The 17,417-nt window shown below is 39.6% G+C and overlaps 1 protein-coding gene across 1 annotated transcript in view; it reads left to right on the top strand.

Moving 5' to 3' along the window:
* Window positions 1-8,841, top strand: part of zgc:109889 (uncharacterized protein LOC553542 homolog) — a gene marked incomplete in the record, with an annotated part of 46,876 nt that extends 38,035 nt beyond the window's left edge. Inside the window, 2 exon segments of the mRNA XM_024287904.2 lie at window positions 1-93; window positions 2,220-8,841. Of these exon segments, the coding sequence (XP_024143672.1) occupies window positions 1-93; window positions 2,220-2,377 (251 nt within the window).
* Window positions 8,842-17,417: the final 8,576 nt, after the last annotated feature.

The following is a 17,417-nucleotide window of genomic DNA, read 5'->3' as shown; positions in this document are numbered from 1 at the left end:
CGGACGCCGCTCCCTCCACCAGGAAGTCCACCATGTTGGGGATGATCCCCATGAGCGACGCCCGCTCCGACCTGCTGGCCGCCATACGTAGAGGTACATCTTTTAGAGCCTTTTTTTTATGCTGGAAAAATAGAATCCTGTTTTGTGTCTTTGCTAACAATTTTTTATTTATTTAACACAATAGGGACACAGACTGGCTAAAAGTTCAAACCCAACAAAGAAAGGAGATTATATCTGTTAAGCTTAGATCCATTCTAATTAATTAATCAATTTTATCAACCCAGCCCTATGTAAAACATGCTCATTTTTCTTCTGCTGTTATTTTATTTTTTATTACTTTTAAGTTTGTTGTGTCTTGGTTATGACGTAGTATTAGGGCCACCAAAAAAAAGTAAAATCACAAGATTTTAACTGGTAAATTTAAGTTTTATTGTTCGTACGACACTGAAGCGACTACACTAATAATAGGTTTCAGAAATAAAAGGTTCCGAATTTCTTTGTTTTTGATACCGATAAGGAAATAAAGCTTCACACGATGCTCAACGTCTTTCATCTTAAACAGACAACTTTGGTTCTTTTCTCAGTAATTTATTACTTTTTTCTCGTAAATTAATTAGATTTAAATGTCTGAAATTTACATCTATAAAACACATAAATTTATGAGAAAATAGTCATAAATTTAGCCCATGACTTTTAATGTCATAAATGAGTTTATTCTCATAATTTAATAGTTAGAACTTTTTTCTCAGAAATTTACTAAAATTTAAAGTAGTAATTAGAGTTGTACTTTGCACGAAATGTGGAAATGTGATTTTAGTGTCATTGGATCAGTTTGAATTGAATTCTTGTGACTAAAAAACTGTTTCAAAAGAATAACTCTGAAGCTACGCTAAACACGCATAGTATAAGTCGCACTGGAGTATAAGTCACAACCAAGTACATGTTGCACCAAAGTACAAGTCGCACTTGAATATAAGTTGCAGTCAAGTATAAGTCGTACCTGAGTATAAGTCGCACTCGAGTATGTCTTACTCGAGTACAAGTTGCACTCAAGTACAAGTTTCACTCGAGTACAAGTTAGACTCAAGTATATGTCAACCTTAAGTATAAATCGCACTCAAGTATAGGTCGCACTAGAGTATAAGTCGCAGTAGAGTAGAAGTCCAACCCCAGTATGAGTTGCACTTGAGCATAAGTCGCAACTGAGTACAAGTTGTACTCGAGTCCAAGTAGCACTTGAATTCAAGTTCGACTTTAGTATAAGTCGTCCCAAGTATAAGTTGCCCTTAAGTATAAGTTTCACTTGAGTATAAGTTGCACCTTAGTATAAGTCACAGCGAAGTAGAAGTCAAACTCCAGAATAAGTTGCGCTCGAGTATAAGTAACACTCTACTACAAGTTGCACCCAAGTACAAGTCACACCAGAGTACAAGTTGCACTCGAGTACAAGTTGCCCTTGAGCGTAACTCGCCCTCGAGTATAAGACGCCCTTAAGTACACATCGCAACCGAGTACTAGTTGCACTTGAGTACAAGTCCCACTTGAGTATAAGTCGCCCTTAAGTATAAGTTACACTTGAGTATAAGTGGCACCTCAGTGTAAGACACAGCAGAGTAGAAGTCAAACCTCAGTATAAGTTGCACTCGAGTATAAGTCACACTCTACAACAAGTTGCAGTCTAGTACAAGTAGCACTCGAGTATAAGTCGCCCACGATTATAAGTTGCACTCAAGTATAAGTTGTACCCTTGTATAATTAGCAGTGGAGTAGAAGTCAAACCCAAGCATAAGTCACACTCGAGCATAAGTCGCGCCAGAGTACAAGTCGCACCCAAGTAAAAGTTGCACTCGAGTACAAGTTGCACCCCAGTTCAAGGTGCCCTCAATCATAAGTCGCCCTTAAGTATAAGTCACACTCGAGCATAAGTCGCAGCCGAGTACAAGTCGCACCAGAATACAAGTTGCCCTCAAGCATAAGTTGCCCTCAAGTATAAGTTGCACCGGAAAATAAGTTGTACGTTTTGGGAGAAAAGTGCCAAGCTTCTGAATAAGTCCAACAAACTTGACGTAATTGAATGCGATTCACTCATCAAATTCACGTCCGCTGGCCTTTTTTTCAACGCACCTCAAATTCAATGCTTTTTGGAAGCTGTTTTTTCTGTCTCTTCATAACCTCAAGGAACTGCAATAATTGTCTGTTTTCCTCCTCCACCTTTCCAGGTATCCAGCTGAGGAAGGTGCAGGAGCAGAGGGAACAGGAGGCAAAGCGAGAGCCTGTTGGCAACGACGTGGCCACCATCCTGTCACGGCGTATCGCTGTGGAGTACAGCGAGTCAGACGACGACTCCGAGCTCGACGAGAACGAGTGGTCTGACTAGAACACCCACACAAAAACAAAAAATAGAGGTGGAGATGAGGAGCTTGTTGTGTGGAGCTACCTACGAGTTGTGTTGGGAAGAAATGGAGCTAGACATGAAGGGACGTGGTTACTTTTCAACATATTACTCAGTCACAGTCATGCACATTGCCTGTCGTATTCACTCGGAACAAAACGTGGATCATTTCAGCTCACACGGCTGCCCCTGAAAACGCCAGTTCTTAGAAGCCCCAGAGGTTGATGTGAGGACCCTTTCCAGGGTGCACAGCACAGTGGAACACCTGAGTCCCTCCTGCCCCCGTCTGCTCATTTCAACCACAAGCAGTGAGCTGTGAAACACAAACCAGTCAGCGTTCCTCCGCCCACACATTTGAGTGGTAATTACAAGCAATGTTGCAGGCTTTCATGCTGGAAGTAGGCAATCCCCTGATGAGACGAAGGGGTAATGTGTTTACACAACACACGACGAAGCACAGGAAGGACTTTTATTAGTGCAATCTTGAACTTATCTGCCAAATGTTGATAACATACGTGAGACCACTACTCAGGATGATCAGGGAGAGTAAAAGTCTCTAAAGGATTGCTGTGATTTCAGAGCTGAGTTTGCACGCTCTGCATTCAACACCCCCACATATTAGGAGTTTGGCCTTTTACCTTGAGAAATATAAAAGAAGATCTGCTTTTGCAGGGGAATCTCTGCCATACAAGATAAAGAATGAACGAAAAGAAAGTTTACGTTTCATAAATAGAATATAAAATCCCAAGAATAATCTTGAAGATGACGTGCCATCGAATGAACTGGTTACATGGCAGGAAGGAATTTGCAACCCAGATTAGTGCATTTAAATAGAAAGTTTGATTTATGTAAGACATTATTTCAGTTCTTAAAGATCTGTGGAATAAAATTAAAGAAAGAAATGAAATAAATTCTTCTGGTTTATAAAATAAAAAAAGTACCTAGAAGCCTTTCAATTTTAATTTATTAAAGCTGTTTTACTGAATTTTCCAGATTATAAGTCACACCTGAGTATTAGTCCCACCTGAGTACAAGTTACAGCCAAGTACAAGTCGCAGCCAAGTGCAAGTTGCGCCAGAGTACAAATTGCGCCCGAGTTCAAGTCGCACTCGAGCACAAGTCGCACCGGTGTAGAAGTCAAACCTAAGTAAAAGTCGCACCGGAGTACAAGTTGCACTCGAGGGCAAGTCACAGCCTAATAGAAGTTGCATTTGAGGACAAGTCGCGCTCGAGTAATAAGTCACACTCGAGTATAAGTCTCATTCAAGTAAAATAGGAATAGAAATAGTATAGAAGATATAGTATAGAATAGTAATAGAAGCCAAATCAAGTTGCACTTAAGTGAAAGTTGTACCAGACTATAAGTCGCACCGGTGTAGAAGTCAAACCTGAGTAAAACTCGCACCGGAGTACAAGTCAGATCCTAGTACAAGTCTCACCCGAGTACCAGTCACAACCGAGTACAAGTCGCTCTCGAGTATAAGTTACACCCGAGTATAAGTCGCGCTCGAGTAGAAGTCGCACTGGTGTGGAAGTCAAAATAGACTATAAGTCGCAGTGGAGTACAAGTTGGACTCGAGTATAAGTTGCACTTGAGTATAAGTTACACCCGAGTACAAGTCGCACCAGAGTACAAGTTGCGCTCGAGTGCAAGTCACAGCCGAATAGAAGTTGCACCCGAGTACAAGTCGCGCTCGAGTACAAGTCGTGTCCGAATAGAAGTTGCACCCGAGTACAAGTGGCGCTTGAGTATAAGTCGCACTCGAGTATAAGTCTCACTCAAGTAAAAGTCACACCGGAGTAGAAGCCAAATCAAGTTGCACTTAAGTAAAAGTTGTGCCAGACTACAAGTCGCACCGGTGTGGAAGTCAAAAAAGAGTGTAAGTCGCTCCGGAGTATAAGTCAAACCCGAGTAAAAATCGCAGTCGAGTACAAGTCACACCAAAATATAAGTTGCACCTGATTATAAGTCACAGTCGAGTATAAGTCTCACCGGAGTAGAAGCCAAATCCGAGTATAAGTCACACTTTTTAGAGAAAGGTGCAACGCTTCTGAACAAATCCGACAAACCTGGCATAATCCATCGCGACTCACACGTCAAATTCACACCCGCTGCCTCTTTTTTGACGCAGGTCAAGTTCAATGCTCAATGCTTGTCTAAATAACTGTTCATAGACTAGAGTCTCCCGTCACGTGTGGGAGAAGCTACTGTGAAGTGTTTAGCCTCATCGCTACATGGAAATATTGACTGTATATTGACTATATATCTCGAAAGACAATGTCGAGAAATCCAAGTTTATTTATTTTTGAAGAATTCTACAAAAGCATCAGTAATCACACCTCCATGTCTGGGTTCACAAGGTCATTCAGTCTTTTTTAATGTGATCTTGACCAACTGGAGGATCTGTCAATATTTTTTTAAAACCAGATCTAAGTCGCTCCTGAGTAAGTCGCATCCCGGGCCAAACTATGCAAGAAACTGTAACTTATACTCCGAAAAATACGGTAATTTAACAGCAGAAAACAAGTAATGAAACAAGTACAGAAAGAAATTCCAAAGCCAAACTCCTAAAATGTGGTGCGGCCCTTGGAAAATGATTGTCACATCCGTGTAATTCTCCAATTTAGTGAACTTCAATCCAAAACTGCACCTCCCAGAATTCATGCTGCCTGGTAAACCATCAGGGGCCGCCATCTTTGTCATCCTGAATTCATATCATCACGCAGTCGAGCAAGCCGATACGCCTATGCCATTGTTTTGCCTATTTTTCTTTGTTAAATTCTTGATCCTCAACATAACCCCTAACATTTCAGTGGCTTTGTGCTGTGCTCTTCTTCTGTGAATGCTTTTACACACGAGCCGACCCCTTCACGCGGGTCAGCACTCGGTGAACTATACATAATTAAGTGGTAATATACGGTATATTGTTTCTAATCACTCTTTGGTATAGGTTTGCCTAATCCTAAGTATGAGCTGATTGGACTGTAGTGGTTTTTTAATGTCCTTTTATTTGATTTTTCTTTAATGTGCTGCAGTGCTTTTATTTTGGATTATTTCTAAGGAAGTGCCAGATAAATCTGGGTCAGGGAATGGGAAAAGATAAAGCCAGCTAGATAGAGGTATAAAGCAATTTAACCCAATGTTAAATACATCATCAGCAAAACCAAAAAAATAAATAAATAAAAGGAGTTTGGGGTTTTTGGGGGGGGAGGGGTTCTGAAGACTTATCATTTGTGAAGGTTTATAGGACGGATTTTCTCAATTTTTGCCACAACTTCCTGCAAATGGGAACAGACAGTCTCATGTGTTTGGTAGCGCTGTTGCAAACATCCACCGATGTCGTGTTTACTTGAGCAAAATGTGCGCTTTAACAGTTTGTGTCGCTGTGGGAATCCAGTTACTCTGTTCTATATATACGGTAACCTTATTGCATACCTGCTGAAGCACCCTGTATACAGTCATTTCTCAGCTATTTGCTCAGATTTATTTTTTCATTTTCTTTTTTTTTTAAGTGAATATTACAGCTTATTTACTAAATTGAACAAAAAAAATGTGTTCTGCTAATAATTCCAGTGTTTATTTTGAGGTTTGGACGAGCGATGATGAGCCTTTATGGTGACCTTTCTGTGAGACCTGATGCTTTAAAATGAAAAATCGGACTTAAGGAAAAAAAAAGAAGACTCTTTGTTGCGGCCACTCTTTGTTGCCCCACAAAGTCAGATGACTTCACTGTGTTAACCCTCTAACACCTGAGGCGTCGCCAGTTATGCTTAATCACTAAATTTTTAACACACTATAACTTTTCAACTCTTAACACCATCAGCGTAATTCCAGCAGGTTTTGAAGGAGAAAAGTGGCACTCGGTATGAGTTGCAGCCGAGTACAAGTTGCACCCGGGTACAAGTCGGACCTGAGTACAAGTCACGCCGGAGTAGAAGTCATGCTGAAGTATGGGTCGCGTTAATGTACAAGTTGCATCGTTTTACAAGTCGCACCGGTGTACAAGTCGCACTCGATTACAAGTCGCAGCTGGTTGTCACACCAAAGTATAAGTTGCACCCAAGTACAAGTGGCGGTGGAGTCCAAGTTGCTCAAGTGTACAAGTCGTACCTGAGTAAAAGTCGTACTCGATTGCAAGTTGCACTTGATTACAAGTTGCTCGCGGGTACAAGTTGGACGACCAGATACAAGTTCGACCTGGGTACAAGTCGCACCTGAGTAAAAGTCGTACTCGATTGCAAGTTGCACTCGATTACAAGTTGCTCGCGGGTACAAGTTGGACACCCAGATACAAGTTGGACCTGGGTACAAGTCGCACCTGAGTACAAGTCGCACCTGAGTACAAGTTCTGCCGGAGTACAAGTCAAACCCGGAGTACAAGTCACACCCTAGTACAAGTTTCACCAGTGTACATGTCGTGCCCGAATAAAAGACGTACTTGATTACAGGTTGCACTTGATTACAAGTCGCACTCAAATTCAAGTTGCACCTGGGTACAATTCACACCCGGGTACAAATTGCACCCAGGTACAAGTCGCACTCGAGTTCAAGTCGCAACTCAAGCAAATGTCACACGAGCCGCTTTTTTCCTTCAGAATCTTCTGGAATTACGTTGATTGTTTCATCGGTTGAAAAGTTACTGTAAATCAAAGAACGTAGACACTGGAGCTGTGGTGTTAAAGGGTTAAGTTATTACAGGTACTTGTGGGTAGGGCTTTACAGCAGCCCTTTCATTGATGTATATAAACATGTGAATCTTATGGCTGACTCTAGTCCTGCACTGTAGGAAAAAAAAACACACTGAAAACCAGCCGGTTGGTACGACTTTTTTGACTCCCCTGTACTCTCCTGACTGTGGAATTGTGCCAACAAATTATCAAACAGCACATCTGAACGGCTCATGTAGATTTGCTTACCCAGTTTCTTCATGAACAATATAAAAAAATAAAAAACACGCATATGTCTACAGGAGTTGATCTGAGACAATTTCTAAAATGTGACCCAGGTCTGGTTGTTCTGGTTGTTCTATGGTTGTGTTGTGCAGAAGCCATAGGTGCACACATTTCAGATTTCGTTCTTTATTTATTTTTTGGTTTCGCTCCAAGCATCTCGATCTTATGGTGATTTGCACGTTAAACAACGCACCAAACGGGCAAGTGTTCACACTGGACTGTCGCTACCACGATGCTAGTGTATGTACTCACAGTTGGAAGAGGTTTGGTGCAAAATGTCAAAGCGATGCAAATCTGGTGTATCTATTCTGCTATATGGTATATGACATAGTTTCATATAATTCCAGTTATCAGTTGAAAAAGACGCTACCTAAGCTACTACCAAATCCAAGTCTCTGATTGGTCAAAGTTCAACTGGTTTAGCTTTCAGCGCTCGGATTTCAATGGTAACCAAACACTAAATAAACTTTCTTTTGGGCAGTTGACCTCTATAAATAGGGCTTTAAAAGTTTAATTCCTGAAATTATATTCTAACCATCTATGTGCTGCCCCCTACAGGTTGAAACAAGGTATTACAGTTGAATTTTGTGATTGGTCGACTGGTGTAAGTCCCACATCATTTCAGAAGTTTCACATCATCATGCTGAAGCTCCTGTATAAAAGCCCCGCCCATCTTTGCGTATGTAAGGGTGGGTCGTTGGCGTGTTAGCTTTAGCATGACTCGTCAATCTATTGGCTTGCACAAGTTTGGACTTGGAAGTTAGGCAACAATGATTACTGCAATTGGCATTAAATCCAGAAAACTCCATCCTGGTGATGGATTTGCGATGAACGTTTCACTCGGGATTGTTAGCTTAATATGTTGGCCTTTGTTAGCTTATGATGCTAGCGTCTGGACGTTTAGCGCCTGCCTCGGGAGAAGGTAGAGGAAAAAAATCATCAACTTTCACTGTTGAGATACTGGCATCACTTTTCTCGTTATCACTCTCCATATTGAAGTCGCAGAGTGACCACGGTACCTCAAGCTAACCTCATTGTCACTGTCAACCACACCTCCCCCGCTCAGCCCACCCCTTTTTATTTAGCATTTTTCAAGCGTTGGCCTCAACTATCCTTTTGTGTTACCCTTTAACAAACACCTGTTTTTTAGCCTGAAAACAGATTTGCGTAGCTACATGTGAACGTGGTGAAGTGAAGTGGTCGCTCGAACGCGTTTCCAAACCCAGTGTGGACATTTCCAAATTTTATGTCTGGTTATAAGACGTCAAGAAGACGATGTTGTGCACCTATGGCTTCTAGGAAAATGTCATTGTGTGTTGAAGCTGTGAGAAATGAATCATTTTGTATAGATTTTGGTAAGACGGCCTGTAAAGTTACATACATTTGGTTGAATATAATCTAGAAGAAAAGACAAAATATGTGTATTGCACACTAAAATCAGCTGTAAGCAAGTATGCATGTAACTATAGACAATAAATGGTGAACAAAACAACACATCTTTGGGGGTTTTTTGTGTGTTCTTCCTCTTCCAGCTTGGTGTGAGCTCAAAAAAGATTTAGCTCCTACTTTGCTTTAATTGACATTATTTCTTGACTTTATTGTATGCACGTTTTTAAAAGAAAAGAACAACATTTTCTCAACAGTATCAGTCATTTCAGAGCAGCTCCCTTCGTCTTATGTGTTTTGAACCGTCAGCTCGGCCTGCTTCGTGCTGTTTGTGCTTTGGCAGGGTGGAGGAGGAAGCCTGAGATTGTTGCTGTTTGTCATTTTCGGAGGCCCAGATGGTCACCCAGCAGAGAGGAGCAGGTGGAGGCAGAGAGGTCTGTGACGATCCATAGAAATCTCTCTAAAAGGTTTGCAGGTTTTCTTCATCTAATTAAGAGTAGCTACAACATACATCATACATGCACAGATTCAGACTGTATCTCTTAATGTAATGCAGAGACTTGGAATCAACACAAGTAAGAACGACTGCCTTTGATTCACATTAAAAAATATGTGTTATTCTGTAACAGAGAATCCCAAATCGCTCTACTAATAGTGTTCATTAGTGGAAAATACAATGATCATACACTCACCAGCCACTTTATAGGTACACTTTGCTAGTACTTGGTTGGACCCCCTTTTACTTTCAGAACGTCCCTAATCCTTGGTGGCATAGAATCAACAAAGTATTGGAAATATTCTTCAAAGTTTGGTCCATAAAAGCATCACAAAGTTGCTGCAGATCTGTGATGTCAATCTCCTGTTCTAACACATCCCAAAAGTTCTCTATTGGGTTGAGATCTGGTGACTCTAAAGGTCTTTTTAGGACAGTAAACTCCTTGTCAAGTTCAAGAAACCAGCTTTACGACATGGCGCCTTATCCTGCTGGAAGTATGTGTATATGAGATGATTTTTGTACTTTTATTTATTTTTATTTTTAAATCAGAACACGTAAAACCAGGTGGGAATTACTTCAAAAAGAGCATTTGAGCGAGGCCTTTCTAAACACCCACAGTGCGGAGAGGGTTGATCAGCCCACCGGCCCGCTCCGATCTGACGGTGTTTAGAAGGGTCCGGCGCCATGACCAGGGAAACAAGTTCTGTGTCTTAGGCGCTGTCAGGGGAGGGGCTGCAGAGAGGAAGCAATCAGTTCAGGACAATATTTGTATTTTTAAAGGGATGAGTGTTTTAAAAACGTTTATTTAGACTTTTTTATGTTAATTATCGGGCATATCTGTTTATGAAAGTGGGAAAATCTCAAGTTTTTACCCAATATTATTACAAAACTCTGATGGCCCAGCATCATTTAAACACATCACAATCTATCCCAAGACAGTACCATAACACTTTTTTTTAAGAGTATGCCTTAGACAAATAATCTACCTGAATATTTATGTCTTTTATTGTAATAAAATTGTAAAATTAATTTTATTTAAAGATCTCAACACAAAGAACTTCAACTGTATAGTGATACTGGCAGTAATGTGGCTCATAGTTTTGTACTTAGTAAAAACTAAGTAGAAAGTGTCTCATAACAACAAAAACCCTGAGGCTGACTGAACATTTAATACAAGCTGGTTCTCCTGAGACCTTGTTGTCTTGGTCACGGTGTAGAGCTGCTTAAAGAGGCTCAGTGGGCTGTGCTGCCAACTAGCAGTTGGGGGTTCAGGTAGAAAACAAAAATAAGATGTTAAACGACGTTCAAAAATAATTAATTAAATCCATACAAAAATCGCCGAACGAAATACTTCAAAAAATCCTTTTTTCCCTACACACCTAGTCCAGCAGCACCTCATAGTGGGTGTGGCTAAATCCGGGCCTGCTTTTATATATCTGAGTGAGTTTACAACTTTGATGTTTGATTGTTTTTATTTTTTATTTTATATGACTGTGCTACTTTATGAAAAGTTAGTATATCTGTTTTAAAGGGTAACCAAACAGAGAAGTTGGAGGCTGACTCCGCCCACAGCCGAAATGTCAAAACCTATTCAGAGGGTGGGGTCGAGGAATGTTATCATTACTGAAGCTGCAGATCATTACATGGGACTTCTGAAATGACGTGGCACTTAAATAGTTTGACCAATCAAAAAAATCAAATGTAATACCTCCATTCAACCTGTAGGGGGCAGCACACTGACAAGAATTAAACAAATCTATTGTAATTTGCTCAAATTTGGCACCAACAGACAGCACTTTTAACAGGCAAAAAAAGAGTTAATTTATGGTTTGGTTGCCCTTTAAGAAATCCAACTAGAGGGGTAATTTTTGACCCGAAATGGAGTTTTTACTTCAAGTCAGACGTACAAAAGATTCGTCTCCCTCAGATAAATGAGTAGCCTTAAACATGTGCGGTTCTCCGGTTCGTCGAGTTCATCCATTACTGGCAAACAGAAGAGTTAATGATCACAGATGCTCATTAGGATGGTAAATCAGGGTGAGAAGGTCTGTGTGTTTGTGTGTCAGCCGCAGCAGATGGCGGAGCGGCGAAGCATCTGTGCTTGTGCGTTGATCTTGATGGCGTTCTGCGGCTGAGCGGACGGACGGACGGACGGACGGACGGAGCTGTGACTCAGGAGAACAAAGACGTCTGATTGACTGTAAAGACTGCACGACTCACCTGCCGCCAGATGGTGGAGCTCTTCACCTCCATGTGGGGGGACACACATCCTGGCTTGTGTGGGGACATTTTTCTCTCCTTGCATCTGTTCGCCAACATATAAGGAAATGGTTGCAGGATCCTATACAGAAATAGCCCCGCCCTCACACCTTAACTACCAATTACTTTCTATTTGATTGTTTTTGGTGTCATCCAATAGGAACTCGATCTATATTTTCTATTTACTAACCTCCTACCCTCTGGGATTCATACTTTGTGTTTTCTTGCTCCTTTTTCTGTCCTCCGCTCGTGTCTCACACCTTCTCTTTTGTTGTTGCGAGCAGAGGGGGCAGCGCTTTAAAAATTCAACAGCATCGTCACATATCCTTCCTTCTCTCTCCTCCCAGGCTCGCCGCCGTTAACTGCAGCGACCTTCACTGTTGACTCATGTGCACTCATAATCCCCACACACTTATAACACACTCACACGCCATGACACACAAGCTTACTCCCACTAACAAACACTGCTGACGTCACCAGAATGAGTCCACGCTGGCACACAGGGAAACTTCTCGCTCAGTTTATTTGGCAAATATCTCTTTTTTTTAATCATTCTTCACTCGTCTATGTACAATAATAAAAATAAATCTTTCTCTTTAAAGTTTTACATTCGACATTTACAAGTGCAATGTGTAATATGTCCATCTTATATAAAGTGCATTGTACTTTTTCATAGATCGTGTCACAAAACATAAAAGGAAAAATACAGAAAGACATGATTCAAAGACGCCGTCACATCGGGCGGGTCTCTGACATCACAGTATCATTACCCCAAGAGTTGTTCTTGCATACCCGATCAACAACATCAAATGCATAAAAACAATGCTTCTCTATGAAGGCCATACTTGGTCCGATAGAAAATTAGCTCTATAATGATTCTGGATTTTTTTTTTTGTTTTTTTGTTGACGATCCCTGCTTTGTGGAGGGAGGAGAACATTAGCTACGCCTGACTGAGCCACGGTTCAGCTGCTCGATATTTGCTTTAGGCACTCGCCCCGAACCCTGCTTTAAAACGACGAAAAAAATGCAAATGTTTGTGCTCACATGGAATTTAAGCAAAGAAGCTCCAAAAAATAAGTAAGTGGAAAAGTATTTTTTTTTCATTTAAACTGTTTTCTGCTAACCGTTTAACACCAGAGCAAACTGTTTAACATATTGTAATTTTTTTAATCGTTAACACAATCAACGTTATTTCAGTCAATTCTGAAGGTCAACCTTTGGGGGCGGGGTCAGTTCATAGGCTGACAAAAGGGGTGTAAAAATCATAAAAATTTCCAGTTTTCCAGAAACTCCCATGTAACCAGTTATTAATAACTCTTTCACAGAAAAAAGTTTAAAAATGAATCCTTTTGATTAAATCATGAAAAAGTCTAATAATTTTCTCTTCTGCTGCAGCTAGACATATATATGTACATTAGTGCTGGGCGGATAAATCCAAAATATCGATAGAATCAATCTCAAGTTGGTATCGGTGTCGGATCGATACCAGCCCAGAGACATCAATATTTCCATCTTTCTTTGAAACTTTTCTGTACCAGCTAAAAACTTCATCATAATTCCTTGTTTCTTTTGATTTGTGGACTGTTTGCAGTCACTTCTTCACTTTTCACTTAATTTCAAGTTTTTATTTTAATAAACACTTTTGACGATATTTACCTGTATCGTATTGGTATCGATATCTGCGATTTTGGCCAGTATCGTATTTATACGATATTGAGAGGAATCGGATCGGTATTGATACTGGTGATATTAACTGGCATCAGATTGGTAACAGATCAATACCCAAATGCTCAGTATCACCCGTCTGTAATATGCGTTACATTTTCACGAGAACAATGTTCCCTCATTCCCTCACATCCACTGCATTTAAGAAAAATATCGATATCGGTGTTGATATTGGCGATATTGACCGGTATTGGATTGGTATGAACATCGGCGATATTGACCAGTTTCGTATTGATATCTTACTGGTATCGATATCGGTAATATTGACTGGTATCGTATTGGTACTGATATCAGCGATATAATCCAGTATCGTATTGATATCATTATTGGAGATGTTGACCGGTATCACATTAGTATCGATATCGGTGATATTAACCTTAATCACATTGGTATCCATAATATCCGGGTGCCAGATAATTATATCAGGCCCTCCAGATCATTTTACTTTATTTTTTATATCGACTGATTTTATCTTGCGCTTATTTCTATCTTTTATAATTTGGACAAAATATATTTTATGGAGAGTAAAATTTTTAAAGTTATTTAAGGTTGAAGTTGATTACTTCTGGAATAATATTCCTGTTTGTTTTTATTCATAGTTTTGTTAAAAAGTTGCATTTTAAACTTTTAAAAGATTTTGTTTTATTGTGTTCAATAAATGCTTATCCTGTTTGGCCCACGACCTATGATGGGTGTTGGATTTTGGCCCCCTGTGCGATGGAGATTTACAGTAAATATAAGAACATAAACAGTGGAGCTCAGGTGTTAAAGGGTTAAATCTGCTATTTTTAGGCATCACAAAAAAGTGACTGGCTTTCTGGAGGAAAAAAAAAACATTTAAAGAGAGTCTGGAAGACAACGAATGAGTCCAAGGAGAAGGAAGAGGAGAATCGTAATTGAAAAAACAAAACAAAAGGCTGCTCCCTTTAAAAGGGAGGAGTGAAGGAGCTCTTTTAAAAGAGAAAGATGGAAGGAAGAAGGGGGGGGGGGTGTCTTTGAAACGACCTGCTCCCTTAGACACGACTCAGACGAAGTGACGTCAGCGCTAATCTGACCGTGACGTACAGAGCTGCTCTGTGCTTTGGTGCTTCTTTTACTGCAGTTTGTGAATGAAAGTGGGGTTACACTGAAGTATTTCTAAAGAAAAAAAAACACATTTTTGGCACATTTGCTCAGTGATAGAATTTGTAACCTTAAAGTCATTCATTTTTTTTTTTTTTTTAACTTGTAGCTCATAGTTTCTGGTTGAAAAGTCCCACCACCACCGTGAGAACTTTCCTTTTAGCTCTTGCTTGCAAAATACGCTGCGTCAAACTCCAGTACATCATCATTCAATTATGAAAAAAAAAACACAGATTGACACAAACTCAAAAAGTAAGACACTCCAAAGTCAAAATATGGCACTTTTTTTTTGGGAAAAAAAATTTCTCCTCCAAAAAAATTGTTTTTTTTCATAGGAAGAACACAGAAGAAAAAGGAAGAAACACTCTCACAGCAGCAACCAGAACCTGTAACTCATGCCCTGATGATATACATTACAAAAATATACATTTCTGTACAGCCTTGCATAAAAAAAGTGACACACACTCGCCTGTACAGTATCTTTTTTGTTTGTTTTTCTACAAACAGAATTCTGGTTTCGTTGAATCCCGTCTTGTATGGTTGATTACAACGGGGCTATGATGCTCGCTATGACACACAGTGAGTGGTCACTACAAATCCCGCCCCTCGAGTGCTTGATTGAGTAGTGACATATTCACATGAGTGGTTTTCTTTTTTTAATGGATGATGATGCCAAATTGGACGAACAAAAGTTGAAAAATTGAAGTTGAAATTAGCTAATTAGGACTTTGATGCTAAGTTTCGGGGTGCTAATGCAATGGCTAAACTTAAATTTAGGTTAACTGTTTTGTTTAATTAAAATTATTGTCCTAATTCGTTTTTTTATGTTTATCAAGTAATTAAAAAAAAATTCTAGTCAAAACAATTGAAATTTAGAATTTCATGTCCCAATATTGGTATTGGTATTGATATCAATGATATTTATCGGTATCGGATTGACACCCAAATGCTCCGTATTGCCCAATTCTGGCTTTTACAGTTGATCAGAAGATGATCAGAATGGGTCTTTAATGTGAAGGAATTAAAAATATTTTTGAAAATAACTTTTGTTCTAGATGTATAGATAATTACGGCAACAAAAATGTTCCAAACCATTCAAATTACAACTTTCAAAAGACTGTTTTCACCCTACATTAGCACCCCATAGCTGTAGGATCAAATCCAACCTATTTTTTACTTATTTTTACCAAATTACAATGACGATGTTTGACCGTTTTGCAGTTCCATGGATGTGTTTAAACAAAAGACAGTGAAACAGGTGGTTGAAGTCTTATGAGGTGGCGGGCTAAACCTTTTAAAAATAAGTGGCTGTTGACGTGAATCCCTAATTAGGAGGAAAACTGTTATTTTTATAAAGTGGTGAACTCACTGCTCGCATATAGATCATTTCTGGCGAGAAGAAGCCATTTTCAGAACACCGTCTATATCTGGAAATGGGGCGTTTGCTTCACATTGAGGTTTGTCCTAGTTCCAAGATCCACTTCTGCTGAAATGCATTTTGGGAAACCCCGTCCGTCCATCTGAGCTTTTAAATCGTGTCATCGAGACAGAATAGTAAATATTCAATTGGAATAGTTTGACAAATAGGTAACACTTTATAGTAGGATTCCTTAACAAGCTTTATTAACACGTTAACAAACATTATTAATGTGTTAATAAGGTGTTAACAAGACATTTATTAGCCCAATAAGCCAAACAAGGTTTATTAACATACTTGGTGAGATTCATTAACATCTTAAGGAAGATAATTGTCTACAAATGCCATATAAATAAACTGCTTTCAAGCTTAACACATGATTTAAGTATCTTTATCAACATTATATTAAGTGTTTTGCTGCACCTCATCTAAAGTGTTACTGATAAATCATTTCTATGTGTCATTGATTGCGCCCTTTTATGCACAGCAGTTGATGGATTTAGGGCCAAAAAAAGACTAAAACGGGACGGAGGACCCCCATTTTTGAATCAATTTTTGTGTTATTGTTGGCAAATATTAAGAAATAATCAATATCGGCTTCTTTAAACACTACAAAAATGACAAAAGCAATATTTTAAATGAAATCTTGAGGCCCTAAATGACCTATTTTAGCTATTTTTTGTGTATACGTATCCCCCCCCCATGGAATGTTTTAGCTCCGCCTCTAACCGGAAAAATGGAACACATGAAAGATGTTTGATGGAATTTAGTGCAGCAAATTATAAGTATTAGAAAAAATTAATCCAAGTTATATTCTCAAACATGTTAAATCTGTAGAGACTCCCTGTCATTGCTCTGTTGACTCCCACGCTTTTATTTTGAAGTGACAGGACATTGTCTTCATACATGACTTTCCCACTGCCATAAAAAGCTCCCACATGGACACATATCCTAGAATAGCTTAGTCATGGAGACGCTCACTAAGCAGGAGTCAAGACCATCTCTGTAGACCGACTGTAGAGGAGGTTGGAAATAATTCCTGTAAAGATCAGGTCAGCTCCCAGATGTTAAAAGTATTTAACTTGCATTTTTTTATTCTTTTAAACTGTACCCTGAAGGGGCCGTGTGCCAGACCTGACCCAAAGTTAAAGCACGTCTCGTCTGGCGGCTCTATTTCACGCCGTGTCACCTCGCCTTTCTCGCTTCTCATTAACCTGGCAAGCCTTCGGATGGGGGAGGGGTGGCCTCGGGGGGAGGGGAGAGCTGCACCGCTTCATCGAGGTGTGTGAAACAACTGCTGTAAGTGGAGACGTTAATTTAGACGGCTAAAGACAAAAATCCTTAACGTGATGTTACTTTTTAACTGTTAACCGCTTTTTTCCTTCAGAATCTTCTGGAATAATCATGTTAAGAGTTGAAAAGGTTCAGTAAATCAAAGAATATCAACACTGGAGCTAAAGGGTTAAACTTCTACATCCCAAAAAGTGTCCAAAACAAAGGGGTCATGACTTAACCCTTATATTGTGACACATTTTCACACTTGAAATCGGGTCAATTTGACCCAAACACATTTTAGAAAAAAAAAGCTTTATATAAAATTTAGCTTTCATTCTAAGACTTTTTCTTGAAAAGAGTCTTAATGGGTCGGATTGAGGATATATATATA

Source organism: Oryzias melastigma, linkage group LG18 (assembly GCF_002922805.2).
Source record: "Oryzias melastigma strain HK-1 linkage group LG18, ASM292280v2, whole genome shotgun sequence".
Taxonomy (NCBI): Eukaryota; Metazoa; Chordata; class Actinopteri; order Beloniformes; family Adrianichthyidae; genus Oryzias; species Oryzias melastigma.
Note: the sequence above shows the minus strand (reverse complement) of the source record. Positions and strands in the feature narration are given on the sequence as shown.